Source organism: Homalodisca vitripennis, chromosome 1 (genome assembly GCF_021130785.1).
Source record: "Homalodisca vitripennis isolate AUS2020 chromosome 1, UT_GWSS_2.1, whole genome shotgun sequence".
NCBI lineage: Eukaryota > Metazoa > Arthropoda > Insecta > Hemiptera > Cicadellidae > Homalodisca > Homalodisca vitripennis.
The window spans coordinates 39,695,214-39,715,273 of NC_060207.1; the positions used below are offsets into that span (position 1 = coordinate 39,695,214).

Sequence of the window (20,060 nt, forward strand, 5' to 3'; positions counted from 1 at the left end):
CAATTTGGAAATTAATGAAAATTTTAACAGTTTTTTTTAGATCAATTTATTGCTTTAGTGTCTTTTTTTGAGGTTTGTTCAAGAATAAAATCAAATTAGGAAGGGTATTACATTCATATAAGAATAATAAAGGGCTTCCTTTAAAATAATCTATTCTAGAAAGCCACATTGTTATACAGTTTCTTCAATGTTTGTGTAGATGAAGAAAGCAGTTCCAGACATCTATTGCTTTGGCTGAAAAAGACATACAGGTATTGAACTTTTCTAACAAAATGTATGTTTTTAGAATACCCAATATGGAAGTTTTTGCCACAATTCAAGTAATGGACAGCACAATGACATACAGAATTGAACAGTTGTAACAAAATGTACATTTTCAGAATACCCAACATGGAATTTTTTTACCACATTTTCAAGTTATGGACAGTACAATGAAATTAGATTTTCTTAGATTTCCGTTTTCAACCTGGTATAGACATTTGCTATGGTCGCTACACTTACCTCTGCATTTTTTCAACAGTAAATCATTTGTCACAAAGTCTTTCTAGATTTTTTCTAGATTTTTCTATTCTAGTCCTCTTGCACTCTAATCATCTAACTAATTTGAAGCTCGTATATCTTTATTAGTACGTAAATCTAAATAATTGTCACTCCTATGACTTCTATTAATATTACTATCAAAGTACAAATAGAATTATTATTGTTACTTCTGTTTGTGAAAGAAGGGCCATTAGATGCGAGTAACATGTATATTTTCATGAGTTTAGCGATTGTGGTTTCCTGTTGTTTCTTCTCTTTTCTTACCTGAGTTCTCTGATTTAGCTTCATAATAGAATATTGAAAACTTGGCACAAAGTAAACAATAAGAAGAGTTACACACTCTATTGTCCAACTCCTGTCAATTTAGTTGTGATTACTAAACCCTGTCATAGTCATCCCAATGAGTGATAGTTATCAGTACCAGCAGTGGTCAGGTCAATGTTGCCATAACTTAATGCAGTAAACAACCAAGAGTCTGATGTAAGAACTGTACAGAATTTTATAAATGTTATACAAACTACTAGGGCTACTAAACCATATACAGGGCCTCCCTCATAGCACAGGATCTACAGGCACACACTAAGTTTATCATCAAGATCAAGTCTGTCCATAGGCAGAGCCGTATAATATACTTTCTGGAAATTATAAAAAAATAAAAAGGGCTTAACATTTAAAGTTGTGAGAGTTAGTGTGATAGTTTTCTAAATATGCATTACTACAATTATTTGCTCTCAATGTTCTCATAAGAAACAAAATTATTTTGTTTTAGCTATGACTAAGCATGATGTAGCATACCTTGCTATGAATGTGAAGATGATCATTTCCATTGTAGGTACCCTTGGTTTTGCTACTAGCCAGTTTATATTCAACCATAAGTCTTTGGTTCTTCTTGGAGAATACATCAGCTTCGAATTTCGCATGGATGGTATGGTCTTTTGCATTGATGTTCAGATCACTCTTTAATGACAGTTCCTGAGAACAAGAAACATTGGAAAATAGAAGTTTTTGTAATACTTGAAAATTAGGCAGGCTTTAGCTCAAACTAATACATCAATCCAAATAATGCTCACTTTATAATATAAAAGCATGTTTTAGGTTGTGTCTAAAAACCACTATTGAAAATGTATTAGCAACATTTTAAATTTACTATAAAAAGTAACAAATTTGATTCTGAGTTTTGTTCATCCAACATGGATATTTGTCTGAAAACATAAAAAAATACATGACTTCTTTAATATAAGTTATATTAAAACAATAGTCAATGATGAGTAAAATTATTAAATTTAACCAAGTTAGTTTAGCTTTTACTCTAGCTAGATTAATTCTATTTCCTATTAAATTTTAACTTTGGTTGGTTCTCAAATTGTATTTTCATTTCACTATAAACTAGCCATAGACAACACACGAATCTAAATCACCATTAAATATACAAAATAGACAGTAGAAGTCTAAATAAATGAACTAAACAGAACCAGGACTACCTTGGATATCGAAAAATCTTGGATAATACAGTGGTTTAATAAAATTATCTTAATATATAGAAAAACAATATTTATTGATAAAAGAGATATATTTAACACATTCACAACGAGTATCCCATTGGGTACACACGAACTTTCACAACTGTTGTCGTGTACCAGGCCGGGTACACACTGCACACTGCATAAAGCATGTTGTGCGCCCAATGGGTACACGTTGCTATCAATTTTACTATTGCATTTTTATTGTTTGCCTGCCTTTCTAGTTTGTTAAATGTGATTCCGTTCTTAAATAAATACCTTAGACTATTGTGTACCCCATCAGACGCAGTATTGCTTAATTTTTAAGGTAAAGTAATTTTTTATGTATCAGTTGTGCTATACTGAAAAACATTAAAAAACATATTGAAATAACTTTTTTTGTATGAATGACATTGCGAAGCCTACATACATGTCTTGCTATACTTAGATTTAATGTAAAAAAGATTACAGATTTTGCCATTATTATTGAAAAATTTGATTATTGAACTCCCACTGTAATATTAAACTTACTTTCATTCCTGGTGTGCTGAAACGAGCCTCAGAAGATGATATCAGAGCATTAGAGTTTTCGGTGTTCTCATTGGTCAGTAACAAACACGTCTTATCTGCAGCAGCATTTTTCTTGTCCAACCAGAAACTGCCTTCAAATTTGAATGAAGGATTTCCATTGCGCTCTTGGAAGTCGAAAATTGCCTCCACAGCAATTGTTCTCTTGGGAAGTGTCAACTCAGCACCTTTAAGCGTAAAAAAGCTTTAGTTCCCACACATGAAAAAATGTTTAATCTAATCCAAAACTAAATGATACAGATTGTTTTGTATTTGAATCACTGAAGATTTGTATGAAAGTTCTCTACACAAGAATTTATTTAGAAATACAATATGAGTCAAAGATATGAAAATATAAAATACAAAGGTTGTCTAAACATTTGTCAAAGCATTTTTCCAGCTTTTTAAGCAGTGTAAAAATTAGGATTTTGAAGCTTCTTAAAATAAGTATTTGTTTGGATATTACTTCCTTGTTGTGCATAAAACCATTTTTTCTTGTCTGCACCCATGCATTGTCTTGATGAAACAGAATCTTTTCCTTTTTCAGATGAGGACATTTTTCCTTGATTTATTTGCTCAATTGCTCCAATAATGACACATAATACTCTCCTCTTAATGTTAATCCCCTTTTCAAGTAATCATTTTAGATGATTCAGCGAGCATCCCAAAAGACGTGGCCATAACCTTACCACCAAACTTGATTACCTATGACTTCTTCAGAGCCTGTTCACCTTCAAAAATCCACTATTTTTACTGTTCTTTTGTCTGATAGAAAAGCCCCAAAACAGCCTCAGAGTTGATCACGTGATTGTGTTTATTCTTTATTGTGAGTAAACACAACACCCATCTTTCAAAAACTTTTTCCACCCAATTTTATTTTGCAAAATTTCGGCCACTGTACCTTGCCCATTTTGATTTGTAGATCACTTAAAGTCATTACATGGATTTCGTCAATCATTTCAGGGGTAGCCAGATCTGCATTCATATTTTGAAGATGTACGAATACGTTTAAACTCATTCATCCAATTGTAAACAGTTGCAAACACAAGAGCAGATGTGCCATGAATTTTGTCCAACTCAGCTTTGATTTCTTTTGGCATCAACCCTTTAAATACAAGTGTTTAATCACTGCTCAAAACTCACTTTTATTAATTTTTATAGACATATGAAAGTTGTTTACTTCAATCTACAACAATATTAAACTATGTGATGGATACAGCTGAAACTGTAACAGCTGACAAGTTAGGAGTGGTGCTTAATGGAAAAAGTATTTTTGATACTACTATCGCCATCCTTTGTATTTTCTATGGACTTATTATATATGACCCTCGTATTTCATTCATAAATTAACAATATAATAAAACGACTAGTAACCATCCATTTTTTGCTAAGAATTTGTGTTTTATGTTGTGGTCTCAAAGCAAATTCCAATAAATATAATAATCTGTCAGATTCTTGTCTTCCCCCTGTATGAAAAAGAATCATGATTAGGATTCACCATGATTTTATAATCTTATAAGCTAAAAAGATAAGAGGCATATCCAGGGGGAGTTTTGTGGGGTTGTAACCACCCATTGATAAAAATATTTGAGGTAAATTTTAACTTGTTTTAAATTGAAATAATACTCGCAGTCAAACCATGCTCATAGTTCAATATTGTTTTTATTTGTTTTGATATTTTATCCATAACAGCTGACAGATAGTACAACACAAAACTTGTGCCTAGTATATTTTCGGAATGAAGAGTCCCTGCACAACAAGTAGGGATTGAGAAATACAATAAAAGCCAGCCCCTTTCATACACTTCCCGTGCATCCAGCAAGAAAACCAGTGAGTAATGGTAATGAACGCTTACCAATCATCACTTTGAACGACTAAATTTTTGATAGTCAACATCATTCTTATCTATATTGTTGACGGTAGTTTTGTATTAGTGACTTTTATTAATGATAAGTGCTGACAGTGTTACTAGTGATGAAAAAATAAAAGTACATCTTTAATTTGCTGATGGTACTATTTTAAAATATTTTATATCATTTGCTGTTACCATTACACTTCTCGGTAAGTTTCTACCAAAATGGTAGACAATTTTACCAAAAATCCTAAGAGTAAGACTTAGACTTTTATCAAACATGTGTTTATAATTGACCTGCCTATAGAAATAAAGTACTGCTGATATGGTAAAGTTTGAAATTATGTGATGTTCTTTTATCCCTATGTTCAATGGCTGCCTGGTTAGGCTTGTTTAAAATTTCTAACAATTACGACAGTGTACTCTGAACACTCCAGTTTTATGTATTTATTTTGTTGACGTGACAACGTCTTAAATTAGGTTGCGGCTCGGAGTCACTCATGAAAAAGTGTAACGCCAGGTAACGTTACGATGCCCGTCCAGTGGGTCCGCCGCACGGGATAAAGCAGATAACTGTGGGTCCGCCGCACGGGATAAAGCAGATAACTATGTTTATTCGTGAAAATGTGGAGTGCTTAGATTCGTCATTTACAACAACTACAACAATAAAGGTAAATAATTGTACACTGATATTTCATTATCGTAAACTATGATTGATTGATTAATTGTTAGATTGACACAAAAGTTGAGAAACTGAGTTTATAGGTTATGTCATACTATTGACAAATGTTGATAGTGTTATGTAAATTATTAGTTTAAATCACTCTGCAATCAATCGTAATTCAGTCGATTGAGAAGAAACAGCGCGTATTGCTAGTCAAACATTTATAATAACAAATTATAACCTCTAACCTGTCATAACAGTGCGACCAAACAAACGAACTAAACCGACCAATCACCACGCGCGGAGTTAGAATTTAACTGTGTTTAGCAAGAATTTCAAATTCCAATTTTAGTAAATGTTTTATTCAACTTTACCATTTACAATAACAGATTTTAATTAATTTCAAATTATGTACAATGTTTTAGTAAACAAAATATATTTCTATAGTTAAAATTTGTGCAATTCTTATTTTCATTCAATTCCTTGTTCCTATTGTGCAATTTAATAATATTCATATCAATAAATATTCTACCGAGAAAAAGACGTTGTCACGTAAAATCTTCGCCCGTAAAACCGACTTTACAGGCAATCATATTAAAAAGTTTTTTAGCTTTGAAGCTACTAGGTATTCTAATTTGTTAGATGTCTTTGGAGCTATAATGTAACACTTGAAAATTTCCTTACAAATTGTGTGGTGAAGCCTATGAATACACATTAATGAGTTTATTAATTGTTACATTTTTATGGGTAAGGTTTTATTTACATGTGAATTTATGAAAAATTAATGTTGTCCATATCATTATGGTATAAATGATATACTATGGCAGTGAACTGAGCACACTTTTCTCTTGTCTTACTCTGTTTGTTCCTTTCTTAATGACTTTCTGTGTTGCTGGATATTTATTAAAAGAATTATAAATGGCATTTATTTCTGTGGTAATAACTTCTCTTATACTACTCATACACTGAGCATTACCAAATAATAAAATAGATATTGTTTAAATTATATATTCATTTATCTGGAAAATATATAAAATGCTTAAAATAATTCTGTACTTTTACATGTACCTACACAAACAATAGAGTGATTTTTCACATTGAAGGAATCCAATTGATTGGTAATAGTGACAGTATTATGTGTCTGTCATGTTGACAAAAGTTTGTGTTTGAAATATGGCTCCTTACCTGCACGGTCCGTCTTGACATATCCATGGTAGTGAATTTTGTCTGGTCCATATTGTGCCTCAAGAATACGATCGTATTCTAAGCCTTGTCTCTTCATGTGACTCTTCAGTATCAGTGGATGTTCCAACACAAAGAACAGCGATAGTGACAGCTGCATTTCAAATTTTGTCTCATATTCCATGGGCCCTGGAGTTTAAATTTGGGAATATTAATTAAGCTATATTTTCGAAAAAACAAAGTTTAATTCAGATATACAAAAATAAATATTGGTGTGCTGATAATAGTGATTTTCCATAGCTAATTCTGTATAAATTAATGACTTAGAAATATGATATTAACTAAAGACAATGAAATATAACAAAAACAATGTACCTACATCACCGTTTTCTCACAGAATATAATTTTCAAATAAATAATATATTTACAGACTTTTGATATTACAATTATTTTATAGATATATCCATAACATGTAGAATTTCATAAAAACCAGGCAATTTATATAAACTCCATCACAATTCCTTTTTAAAAATTTAAATTTCATCTTTTATAACATACAAATGGAGATTTTTCAAAAGACAAAGTTTCTGACTTCTTGATTTGGATCTCATGGACTGTAAACATTGAAAATGTTATCATAATCATCAGAGCAATTTCTTATAACAATTATTTTTTTACAAAAAATTAAATATTGAAAAAACACATGAAAATGTGTGTTTGATCATGAACATTGTTCACATACACATTTCATTTTATGGCAGATATAAAAAATTCAACTCAGGTGGAATAAAATAAATATTATCTGAAAACTAAAATCAACTATACTATACTTACTTATACTATAGTACAAACTTATACTATATATTTTCATAATACTTTCTCCTAAACAAAATGTGTACGAGAAAAGTATACCCTTAATAGTATATTCATAAAAAGGTATCTATAAAATTATTCCAGACAGGATTATCTAGAATTGGGAATTGGAATATATCAATTGAATATTTCTGAAAGCATGACAATTCTTCCCCTGATATCCAAAATCTAAACGTAAAGTTCCTTACAGCTTTTAATAAATGAAATATACATTGGAATTTTAAAGATGCACAAGTAAGTTTACTATTAAAACACACTTTAAGCAACAAAGAACCTTCTTAATTTATTTATTATGTACATAGTGTTATTCTATAAATTCAAGTATTTTTTACTCCAATCTAATCCTACTGAAACATATGAAGTATAGTTATCTACCTGTTTTTTGGTTGAAGAGCTTGACTGCCTCATATTGACATTTGTCCCCATTGCAATATTTGTATGTTGCATCATAGTTTTGCAAACCGCTAACTTCATCGACCAAAATAATAGTGTGGGCGTCATATGAGTACTTTCCAACTTTTATGTTCCACAATATCTGTACATGAACAAATATTCTTAGAAAACACTTTATTGATCTTATTGAACATTTGCCATTGTACAATTATACTTTTTCATCAGTACCAGATGTTAAGAGATCTGCAATCTGATCTCTTCCTCAGATGGATAACTAGTTCAATGTAGAACTACAACCTAGAGAACCTGATTACTGTACCATTGAATGGTGGCCTTCCAACATCTTTGTGATCTTACTTCCCAAAAAAGTGTACCAACATTGAACAAAATTGACTGTATTTTTTTTAACAAAACAGTAAACATTTTTTTTTAAATTTGATTTGTTTTCTCTACATCTATGAAAACATGATAAATTGGCTGTATAGTAACTCTATTACTGATGTAACAAATAAATTCCTTATAATCAGTAATCTGTTGTGTTTTTACTACATCCCTGATTTATACATTACTTATAGTACTAATTAATCCGAATAAATTAAGTTTTACTGTATATCATCTCCTTTGTACACTTACCTCCTTTTTATCTTTCGTCTGTAAATCATATTTTAATTTCAACTGAAGTGGATAACTTTCTTCTCCGACATTCAAAACGCCTCTTCCCTCATACAGATTGTCTTCTTTTGGCACCAGAGTAAAGCTGAAAAATATTGAGTAAACATACTTGAAACTCTTTGTTCATACATAGTGTTAATTAACATACTTTAAAAAATTTGTGACATTTGTTTTTAACCCATTGAAAACTGCAAGACCACATTGTTCCATAACTTTTTGTCTGAAAGCCGGATGACAATACAGACTTACTTATGTGACTGACTTTCAGTTAACCCCATAACGGATTTGTTTTTGTACCTAAAATTATGTTGTTTAGTAATAAAAGTAAAACTAAGCTTTAAAAGTAGGTTAAAGTATTAAATAAAGTCAAATACTTATTAACATTTTATTTTTTATATTAAAATGTTTAAACATTTTGCCCTATATAACATAATTACAAAGATTGATAAGTAATTCTGCATGTCTATGTGAAATGACATAATCAATGTTGGGCTATCAAAGCTGAAGTACTAATTAAAAAGTGCAAATATAAAAATTTATATACAAATATATGGTCAGGTTGGTTTGAGAAAATTGTATAATAATATAATATATCACAATATATTATTTGTTTTTAATAAATTTTAATACCAATATAATTTATAATTTTGATTGTATATTTTTTAATTTATTCGATTAAATCTGTCAATAAAATATCTGAGTATTACTGTTTTGTGTTTTCGAGATAGTTACTGATCCAGCAATACATTCGAAGTTAGGTATATACAATTACTTCCAAGCAAGGTAGAAAAGGAAAAGAGACAGCAACATATAAGATACCAAAAAATTATCAAAGCAGGCCTCATATAAAAGAACAAATTTGATAGAAGAATACAATTAGTATCTCTGGTACCAAGTATAACTCAATTCAACCACAAAATAATTAATAATTCTTAATTATTATTTCAACCACATAAAACAGTTAATTCGACAAAAAAGATACAGTTAAATTATGGAGATAGTGTATTCATAATTTATGTATATATATATATATATATATATATATATATATATATATATATATATATATAAAACACAAGCTGAAAGAAATTGAGATTTACCTGCCAGAAATTTGTTTCTCATTGGCTTTTCCACGGAAGTACAAAGTCTTGGCAGCTGATTTTGTAAGTTGTCTGCCAGCCTCAAACTCCACTTTATTCATGTTGAATGTTGGACTTTCAATGAACAGCTTTATAAATAGATCATCCAAGCTCCTAACTTTCACTTCACCATTTACTTCAAAAGTGCCACCACCACGCGTAATCCACTCAAGTTTGCTTTCTACTATATAGTGTGCTGGTCCTTTTGCTTCTAATTTCCCATAAACTCTAGATTTTCCCTCTGGCAATTCTAAGCCAATATCCACAAAATTTTTGTTCTTACTGTAGCGAATGTAGAAAGCCATCTTCTTTCCATTTCCTACCATGGCTATTAGAATATCTCCAGAACCTGGATTGACCTAATGTTAAAAAAAAAAAAAAAACAAAATGTAATAACACCAATCAAAGTTAGTGAATTAATAGTAAAACAGTACATATATGCAATTACATTATAAGCATCATAGTTTTATAATTTTATTGTTGAATGTGTTGTGATTGTTGCTATATGCACTTCATATTACTATTGTCAGTTTTAATATGTTTATCAAATATTATTTGTGATTTTTGACAATAATTGAGTACATTTATTCATAAAGACACAATTAAAAATATTACCAGTATTTATTGATAATTCATAACATAAATGGTAATGAATCTGCAACATGTATAAATATAATCATATACATTTAATTATGTTAAAAGATGTTTATACAACATTGAATAAGTCTATTGCGGGTTGAACTGTTGCCTTTGAAGTATACAAAACAAACAACTATTGTAGATAATTATCTGTCCCTTTCTTACTCTTATTAAATAATATGGTGGAATAAATTTACCTCAGCAGAAATGTCAATTTCAAATTTTCCGTGATTAGGAACATTGCTAGAAATTTTTAAAGTAGCAGGATATGGAGCTGCATGTGCTTTCAAAATGAAATCAGCTTTCTTGCCTTCCCATTCCAGAGCAAGATCCAAGTCTACTTTATTCTCATTAGCATTGATGCCGTAAGTTAGTGTACGTGGACTCTGCTCATGACTTTCCCATGTTATTTTTCCATGATGATTGTCTGGCTTTTCATAGAATTCGGCGTTGTATTTAACAAACTTGTTCCCATTCCAATAAATGGCATTGGTGCTTATGATCTGAAACATTGAGTATTTGGATTAATTAGTAAGAAATTTAAAATACTATCAAACTGTTTTAATGAAACGAAACCATCTATCCAACATAAATTATCCTTCTTGGAACTAATAAATTACATAATTTTGTTTTTCACAGAGCTTTTAGGTTTTTCCTCTGTAAAAGAATGCACAGTCTGAAATTATTTGGATTTATTTACAACTAATAAAACAGATATGGAATAAATAACAATATAATTATGTGAATATTGAGTTGAGCTCCAGTTCACCTTCTTGTTAGTGCAGCGCCTAAGTGTGGAGCAACCGAGTTTTTTTAAAAAGGTGTAGACACTGTGCTTTGTAATCGTGTCTTAAACATCACAGTGCACTCAATTGTGCATCGCATGAGGCAATGAGAAAACCTCTTCACTTAGATTAGACTATTTTTTGTAATCTAGGTGTCTCTGATGTCAAAACGATGCAGAGTTTGTTTTGAGCTTCTTTACTTTTTGGGTCTCTTCAGACGAACATGACTCCATTTCATGACAAGTCTGTGACAGCATCAAATTTCGGACGCTGCACTAAGAGGAATGTGATCTGTTGCTAATTTCAACATTCAATTTCAATCAACCCTCCACACAATTGCTACATTAAGTTTAATATAATTTTATTGTTATCAGATCTAAATAAAGTATTATTTTATATAATTTTAATATATTGATTTTGAGTATGTTGATAATTTGAGGCAGTTAATTCTAAATTTCATATCAAATCAGGCTTGTGAAGTTCACAAATATGAGTAGCCTTGTATGAAAAAATCTTTTGCAAAGAATCTCAGTACAACAAGACAGTATTCAATCACAAAAATATATAAAATGACCAAAGAGTGATTATACCTATAAATTTCAAAAATGTTTTAAGAACCTCTGATTTTCATTTTACAGTATTTAATACAAAAAAAATTTGAATTTCACATTTATTTCATACATCATCCTTTATGTAGCAATTAGTTTTTAAAGGACAACAACAATCAAAAGCACTTTTTAAATGAGATACTAAAAATTTGTAAAGAAACTATAATAGCTACAACTGTTACCTTCTTTCCAGTACTTTCTTTTGCTGATACATGGAGCATGCTCCATTTGACTGACTTGATCTCAAGGTCAGATGGTAGTTTGATCTCGATGTCGTTATTAAGTTGGTCCTGGTTAATTTTACCATATGATACCACTTCAATTTCATTGCCAACCTTCAGTTCAAAGTCATACAGTTCAAACTTTCCATCATCTGTCATCCGTCCCTTGAGCAGCTGTTCTGTTATCTCTGTGTTCAGCTTGGCATGTATCGGGTGTTTCACCATGGATCCAGTTACTGAGCTCTTAAAACAAAATTGTATTGTGTTAGCCTTTTTCATAAGAAATAAAAATATACTAGATTCAAACATAAATTTGTTAGTGTTTTTTAGTGTTTAAAATGTACTGTAACAATATAAATTCTATGAAATGGGATTATTAGTGTATAGTATGTAGCGTTTTTAAAGCTACATGATTTATTTTTTTAATTAAAACTTAAATTAAATAAAAATTTTGGGGTCGAAATATTGGGACTTAATTTTAGATTAGATTGTGAAATGTCAGGGTAAAATCAAACATGTAATCCTTTGGCAAGTTAGCACTGGTAGTTTTAAATTGTTAGGAAGGCAGGTTGACTGCCTTGAATTGATTAGAACTTGTCTTATTGTGAGTATTGTTCTCCTGGTTTGATACAGCTGGACCAATGAGAGAGCTCCACGGATGTCCTGCAAAGGTGATTGGAAAGGGAAGTATTTAAGCGCCCGCTCAAAATTTTCGCCCTTCTTTTGGTTATTTTCGTGAGTAAAGTTAATTGCAGTGTGCCGTTTTTCTTAAATTTTTTCCGCGAGTGATTTTGAGGTAAGCACCACTTTATTGTACGTTTTACAATTGAAATAGTCATCCTGATCTGATTTTAAATTAATTTTGTTGTCTTTTTATAGGAAAAAATTAAATTCATAGAAACTACGGAGCAATCTGAATAACTTATTCTCGAAGAACAATAGAGCATAATAGAATCATACAAGTTACATTTGGTTCATGCTTGCAAGAGAAGTGAATTAAAATTGAACTTTGTTAATAACTTTAATTGGTATTTGAAAAAGTAGTAATTTATTAATATTTAACTGGAACTGTTTTATTGTGAATTATTAATTGAAAATTAATTGAACTTTAATAATTGTTAGAGAGAGAGTTGTAATCTGAATTGCAGAGACTTGAAAGTTAAGGTTCAAATAGTGTAAAGAGAAGTTGAAATTTTTATTTTGAATTTTGAGTGAACTTAGAAGTAAACATTTTTATTTTAGTTATTTCCAAGTGGTATTTCATTCTTATTTTAATACTTTATTATTTTATTTTAGAAGAGAGCTCTGATTTTTAGTTTGATATATTTGATTAATATTTTTATTTCTTGCCAAAGGAATTTTTAAATTTACAAAAAGGTTTGTCAATTCTTTGTGGAAAATAGAGTGATAAAAATTCTGAAACGTTGAACTTATTAATTTGCCAGTTAAAAATAAATCCATTGTTTTTATTTAGAACTGTGATTTTTATTTTAGACAAACCAGATAATATTTAATAGTTAACAAATTTAGTAATACATTGTACTTAATATTCACTAGAATCTTTACTAATAAAAAAATATTTTATATCGTCTTGGATGGATATAAAATATGAAAAAATGAGGCATTTTTTCAACAAGCTCCTCTACATGTAATTAATACTCTGGAATATTAATATCAACAATCCAAGTCGTTATATAGTAGAATATCGACTTTCAGGTAAATATGAAATTTGTTCTTCATATATATTAACAATTAATTGTAATATAACTTATATTAATAATTAATTGATAATGCAATGCAAGTTTACATACAAATTGAATGGTTCTGACTAAAAATGTTTTTTCACTTTTTCAGTTTGTAGGCTGTCAAAATTCAGTTCTAAATTGCCAAATGTAATTGTTTATCTGTACAACAAAACACATGAACACAGTTTAATGACATAGAAAATAATTTTAGTAGAGGAAAACAATGGATTGCAAATTGGTTAACCCTAACCTCAAACCTGACTCCATATGGTTGGATTACTGATAGAATAAAATGATTATGCACACCGTGTTATAAAAGATTAGATCTCAACTTGAGAGGTTTGCAACTGTTCTTTAAATATAATATTGGACATCAATTAAAATAAAATATCTGGAACTTGGTCAAAATTAGTGCATTTATTTGTTACTGATGTTTTTGTATACACAAAAAACACATACATTTGTACATGGAGAAAGACAACTTCGTTAACCATAAGCGATTATTAAGATTGCATTGGAAGATCTAGACTACTCAGCAGACTGAGATTATGAGGACTAATTGTTTCAACAGCCTAGAACCGTTCTCTAAACTACTCGTATGTAATATGCTGAAGACTCAATAACTAAGTACATAAGATAGATAGTAAATGACGTAATATAATTTATGGATCAAATAATGCTATAATTTGTAGTTGTTTATTTTTCTTTTACTTATAAAATAGTTACCTGCCCAGCGATGATCCATTTCTCGCCCTGAGGAACCTTCTTGCCTACAAAGTGTAGGATGAGGTCCTCTCTGTTAGGTGTCATGTAGGTCAGGTCCACTTGTCCGTCAAAATGAACTTTTTCAGGATTGGTGTTCTTACCAGCCAAGTTCAGTGTCAGTTTACGTGGCTGTGCACCCCTGGAAGCATAGTCTGCAAGTTCCCAAGTTCCTTCAATCTTATTTTCCTCTGAGACCAAATGGAAAACTCTGTCAACTTTAGCAGTTACTATTCTGCCAGACGGTAGAACAACTTCAGCTTCTACTTTAAGAGTTCCATCAAGCAAAGGGCCGTCCATAGTTCCCTTCAGGTTTACTTCCGTCTTGTCCTCCAAAATTTGCAGAGTGTTCCTATAAAAATTTGTAATTTGCTAGTTATTAATGAAAACTGATTACTATTTTAAATAATAAATACTTGCCACTGTTAGATTCATGTAATTAGTATAAAAGCTCTAAATTAGTTAATAACCAATCTCCCAAGGTTTTAAATTGTAAACTTCTAGTTTTAAGTTGTTGATATCAATCTTTAATTGTTAAGAATTTGGTGTAATATATTATTCAGAATACACATACTGAATTATTATAAAATCTAAAAAAACATTTCTGTTAAAATGACTTTACTCCAACCGTAAACAACACCAATACAGACAAAATAGAGAAAAGTACAATGCCTGCAATACAACCTTGAAGTTCCTTCAATTGAAGGAATTTCACATTTAAATTCAATAATTATACTTACTTAGTGTCAATAGATTTTCCTGAAACCGTAGTGTCTGTTTTTACTTGGATTTTTTTACTAGGGTCTTTTGAAGCATCCCACAATAGTTCACCAATGCCGTAAACATGCGAAGAGGTCTTGGTCAATTCACCTTTACCCTCAATCTGAAATAATTAAAAGTTAAATTGAAGATAGGGAATAAAGAAGAATAATAAGAACATGGCAATTGGCACAGTTCTCTTTGTTTTGTAGTTAAAAGTTGATACAATTAATGTTAGCAAATTAATGAATGTTTCCAATAATTTACTGCTGACAGAAAAAGAGCAAGCTTTTCAAAATATTATTGATTTTGACAGAGAAATAAAAACCTTTACTTTTTGTTTGTAATATGTTTGTTTTTACTAATAATTATTAATAAAAATAACTGTACTCACCTTCCTTCCTGTCTTCAAAACATTTATATAAAAGGATCCAGTCCCTTTTCCAGCTTTTGTATCATAAACTCCTTGACTGTCAATATACTTTGGTAACAACAATTTGAACTTTCCAGATGGATCAGCTTGTTTGTTAAATTCAAATTCAAAATCAACCAAATGTTTATTTCCAGCAATCAACTCAAACTCTACATCATTCTCTTTGTTGTTTTGTTTAAGTTCAGCCTTAACTCTGAAATAAATAACAAAATTGAGTAATCTACATTTAAATGGTTATATTCCTTCAACAGCTGGGGTATTTTAAAAATCTAGATTAGAGTTCAAAAACAAATGCATCAAATAAATAGCCCTTTTGACGTGACAACATCTTAAATTAGGTTGCGGCTCGGAGTCACTCATGAAAAAGTGTAACGCCCGGTAACGTTACGATGCCCGTCCAGTGGGTCCGCCGCACGGGATCCGCACGGGATAAAGCAGATAACTGTGGGTCCGCCGCACGGGATAAAGCAGATAACTATGTTTATTCGTGAAAATGTGGAGTGCTTAGATTCGTCATTTACAACAACTACAACAATAAAGGTAAATAATTATACACTGATATTTCATTATCGTAAACTATGATTGATTGATTAATTGTTAGATTGACACAAAAGTTGAGAAACTGAGTTTATAGGTTATGTCATACTATTGACAAATGTTGATAGTGTTAAGTAAATTATTAGTTTAAATCACTCTGCAATCAATCGTAATTCAGTCGATTGAGAAGAAACAGCGCGTATTGCTAGTCAAACATTTAAAATAACAAATTATAACCTCTAACCTGTCATAACAGTGCGACCAAACAAACGAACTAAACCGACCAATCACCACGCGCGGAGTTAGAATTTAACTGTGTTTAGCAAGAATTTCAAATTCCAATTTTAGTAAATGTTTTATTCAACTTTACCATTTACAATAACAAATTTTAATTAATTTCAAATTATGTACAATGTTTTAGTAAACAAAATATATTTCTATAGTTAAAATTTGTGCAATTCTTATTTTCATTCAATTCCTCGTTCCTATTGTGCAATTTAATAATATTCATATCAATAAATATTCTACCGAGAATATCAATAAATATTCTACCGAGAAAAAGACGTTGTCACGTAAAATCTTCGCCCGTAAAACCGACTTTACAGGCAACCATAATTTTTAAATAGTTTATACGTTTTTAAGTATGTTGACAAGTATCTCGTGCTTCTGAGGTAATATAGCTTACTAAAATATATTATTTTACGACATGTATTTTACTATATTTTTATATAGTTTTGCTGTTAGTATTGCTACGCTGATCATCAAATTTGTTTTATAATATCTAACTCCAGTAATCATTTTAATGTTTCATAATTATAAAAGTTTAATTTTTTGGTAAGAAAAACTATTGGATATATTAACTTTGTGTTTATAATTTTACAGTATGTCTGTGCACTTTTGTGAGGAATGCTCCATAGTAAATAATTAACTGTAAATCTTACAGAAATTATATATTGTTTCAATAGACATTATTTTGTAAAACTTCTCTTGCCAATGTTTATGTACGAGGGCAAATCAAATATAAACGGTAATTTTCAAAATTATATTTATTGAGTAATATTATACCGAAACTATACCTTCAACATTTTTTAATGTAGTCTCCTGCATTATCTACACACTTCTGTCACCGATTTGGAAGCTTGAATATTCCCTGTTCATAAAAAGATTGAAGGCGAGTTGTTAACCAATCGCGCACGTGCTTTTCAACGTCTTCATTGTTTTCAAATCGTTTTCCTCCAAGTGATTCTTTCAGTGGCGCAAACAAAAAATAGTCACAAGGGGACAGGTCTGGACTGTAAGGAGGGGGTTCGAGAGTTTCCCAGCCCATTTCTTCCAATTTATCCCTTGTCAACAATGCGGTGTGAGGCCTTGCGTTGTCATGGAGAAGGATGACATCTCTAATGGGCACACCTCGTCTTTTGTTCCGGTAACTGGTTTTTGCTGACTGTAGCACCTGGCAGTAGTAAGCCGCATTCACTGTTCGTTGATCGTGAAGAAAATCAATGAGTAGAACTCCCCTTGAGTCAAAAAAAATTGTTGCAAGAACTTTTCCGGCAGAGAGACGAGTTTTGGCTTTCACTGGGCAGCCTTCATCCTTCCTTCGCACTCCTTACTTGCCATTTTCGATTCGGGAGTGTAATGGTGGACCCACGTCTCATCACATGTGACGATGCGCCTCAAAAAATCTTAACCTTCTTCTTGAAATCGTTGCAGGAGTCTCCCAGCAATCTCCGACCTGACCTGTTTTTGATTTCCGGTCAACAACCTCGGAACCCAGCGAGCACTAATTTTTCTGAAGCCAAGGTGGTCTGTGATTTCAGACTGAATACTCCCGTAGCTGATACCAATTTCCGACGAGATTCTTGAACAGTTAACCGGCGATCACCTTCAGTAAGCTGTCGAACCGCACTAATGTTGTCATCTGTAAGACTTGACTTTGGGCGTCAACCGTGAGTTTCGTTTTCAACACGCTCTCGGCCATTCCTAAATTCTCTGGCCCACGTATACACTCGATTTTGAGACAGAGTAGCGTCCCAAAACTGTGCCTGCAAACGAGTAAGAATTTCTGAAGGCTTAACACCTTCATTTGTTAAAAATTTTATGACGATGCGTTGCGCAACAGATGGATGTACCTCTCGCTCGGTCATGGCTGTACTGAAGGCAGAACACAACGCTAGTGTGAAGCAAGCAGTTCCCCCCACTCCTATTAAGCAAAACGACAATCTCCCACAGCCGCATCACGTCCAAACGTGTTTGGTACAGTCAACAGCAAAATTACAGTTTATATTTGATTTGCCCTCGTAAATAATTTTATTTATTTTTTATTTATAAATTAACAGTTGAAAACCATTGCAAGTTAAAGTGGTAGACAAATTTCAATAAAATATGACTTATCAGATCTAATCAAAGGGTTAAAAGAAAAAAAATATTCTAAATTATTTAGAGTTTATTTAAAAATGTTGGAGTGGTATTTAGCTAACATGTTCATGACAACGGCTAATTTCCAGACTTTTCTATGCCTTACAATTTTGTAATAATAATGGCAAAATTCATATTCGTTATTTTTACTTTAAACATCTCAGTATAATAAAAAAGTATATTTGCTTTGCAATTTTGCAAAAAAATATTTTTATACGTTTTTTCAATTTTACCTCTGTCTACCTCAAGGGGTATCTAAAATATTAAGTAATTGTGCACCCGATGGTACCCTGACCATTTGTATGAGCTATTTATTTACAACCACGATAATCTGAGGTATTTATTTAAGCGTGGCATAAAATTGAACAAACCACTAAAACAGCCAAATAATAAAAATGCAATAAGGAAATGCATAGCAACATGTACCCTATCGGGCGCACAATGTTTTATGAAAGCCCGGCATGTACCCGATCGGATAACAATAGCAGTTGTGAAAGATTATGAATACACGTCATAATGAATGTGTTAAAACTGACAAAAGGACAAAAACTGTCAAGGACCACAAAATTAGCTGAAAACCACGTAAATTTTAACCTCATTTTAATAATTCAATGAAAAATAACTGAAGCACTCTATTATTATTTCTTTGTTAAAAATTTATTAATGATGATCTATTTTTATTTATTTTTTAAAATTTATTATTGATGATGGATGATTACTCAATTTATCTTATAATGATAGATTATATAATTCAGATATATAACTACGTAAGTGTGAGTTTGTATGTATAAGCTAACTTACTTGACAGATTTAGGATTCTGTGGCATTTTGAGCTCAGCATCCAAGGACTGATGGATGTCACCAGGCCTGACATTGTTCTCCACCAGAGCATTCAGTTGGTACTTGCCACCAGGTTTCATCTCTAGAGAGTTGGTAAACTTGGACTTTGTTGTTGACACACGCTCGTGCTTAAGGGAAAGGTCTACACTGTTTTCTAGAGCTTTTGCCTGGAAAGAAAAATAACAAAGATATTCATTAAAATAAATCTTAGTTTTAGTTTAAATTTAAAAAGTGTATTGTATTTAAATTTATTATGTGTTTAATTACCAGAACAGACTAACAGTCTATTACTACGGGGTTAGGCACTGACACATCATTACAGTGTCAACATCTGATTCTCTCATTGACATGAGACGGTTATAACAATTTACAACTGAAAAGTTGAAAAGTGAGGCACTGAAAAGGTTATTATACGTCGGCTATTATACACTACTAACCCATACAGTGACAATGTCTGTTCCTCTTATAACAGTCTACTACTGAAATGTACTGAAAATGTTGTTATGACATCAAAATATATATACCAGACGTCTTTAAACAGCCTGAACTGAATCTGGCCTGCACGAGGGTTTCAACCAGCCTGTGGCCAGTCAGCAAAAATTAATTTCTGTTAATATTGAAGCAACAATTGATTTTAGTACTGTGAGTGAGAGATTTGTACCAGCTACACTTCTAGCTAGAGCTGTTCTATTGAAAAATACTTCTTATATTCCTTGTTATATTATTAAACTATTAAAGTATATTTTAATTAAATGTTGATCACAGCCAAATTATAAGCCTTTTTTGGGATATATTTTCTTACTATCTTTAATAACCAATTAGTTCAGAGCTATATAGTGAGAAATTTGGCTCACAGTCATAAAAAAGGAAAGTAAGTAGTCCCAGATTATATACTAAAGCCCATCAGACTGCTGGGTTAGGGAACATTCCTG

General features: G+C 31.2%; 1 protein-coding gene across 1 annotated transcript in view; it reads right to left on the reverse strand.

Annotated features, from left to right (window-relative positions):
• LOC124360155 (apolipophorins-like) overlaps window positions 1-20,060 on the reverse strand; it is a 139,154-nt gene that overhangs the window by 45,190 nt on the left and 73,904 nt on the right. Inside the window, exons 22-33 of the mRNA XM_046813521.1 lie at window positions 19,090-19,295; window positions 15,295-15,526; window positions 14,882-15,024; window positions 14,106-14,493; window positions 11,596-11,877; window positions 10,218-10,523; window positions 9,343-9,740; window positions 8,204-8,327; window positions 7,553-7,712; window positions 6,308-6,493; window positions 2,571-2,794; window positions 1,336-1,512 (exon numbers count right to left, since the gene is read on the reverse strand). Coding sequence (XP_046669477.1) covers window positions 1,336-1,512; window positions 2,571-2,794; window positions 6,308-6,493; window positions 7,553-7,712; window positions 8,204-8,327; window positions 9,343-9,740; window positions 10,218-10,523; window positions 11,596-11,877; window positions 14,106-14,493; window positions 14,882-15,024; window positions 15,295-15,526; window positions 19,090-19,295 — 2,826 coding nt within the window. The remainder of the gene's footprint in view (window positions 1-1,335; window positions 1,513-2,570; window positions 2,795-6,307; window positions 6,494-7,552; window positions 7,713-8,203; window positions 8,328-9,342; window positions 9,741-10,217; window positions 10,524-11,595; window positions 11,878-14,105; window positions 14,494-14,881; window positions 15,025-15,294; window positions 15,527-19,089; window positions 19,296-20,060) is intronic.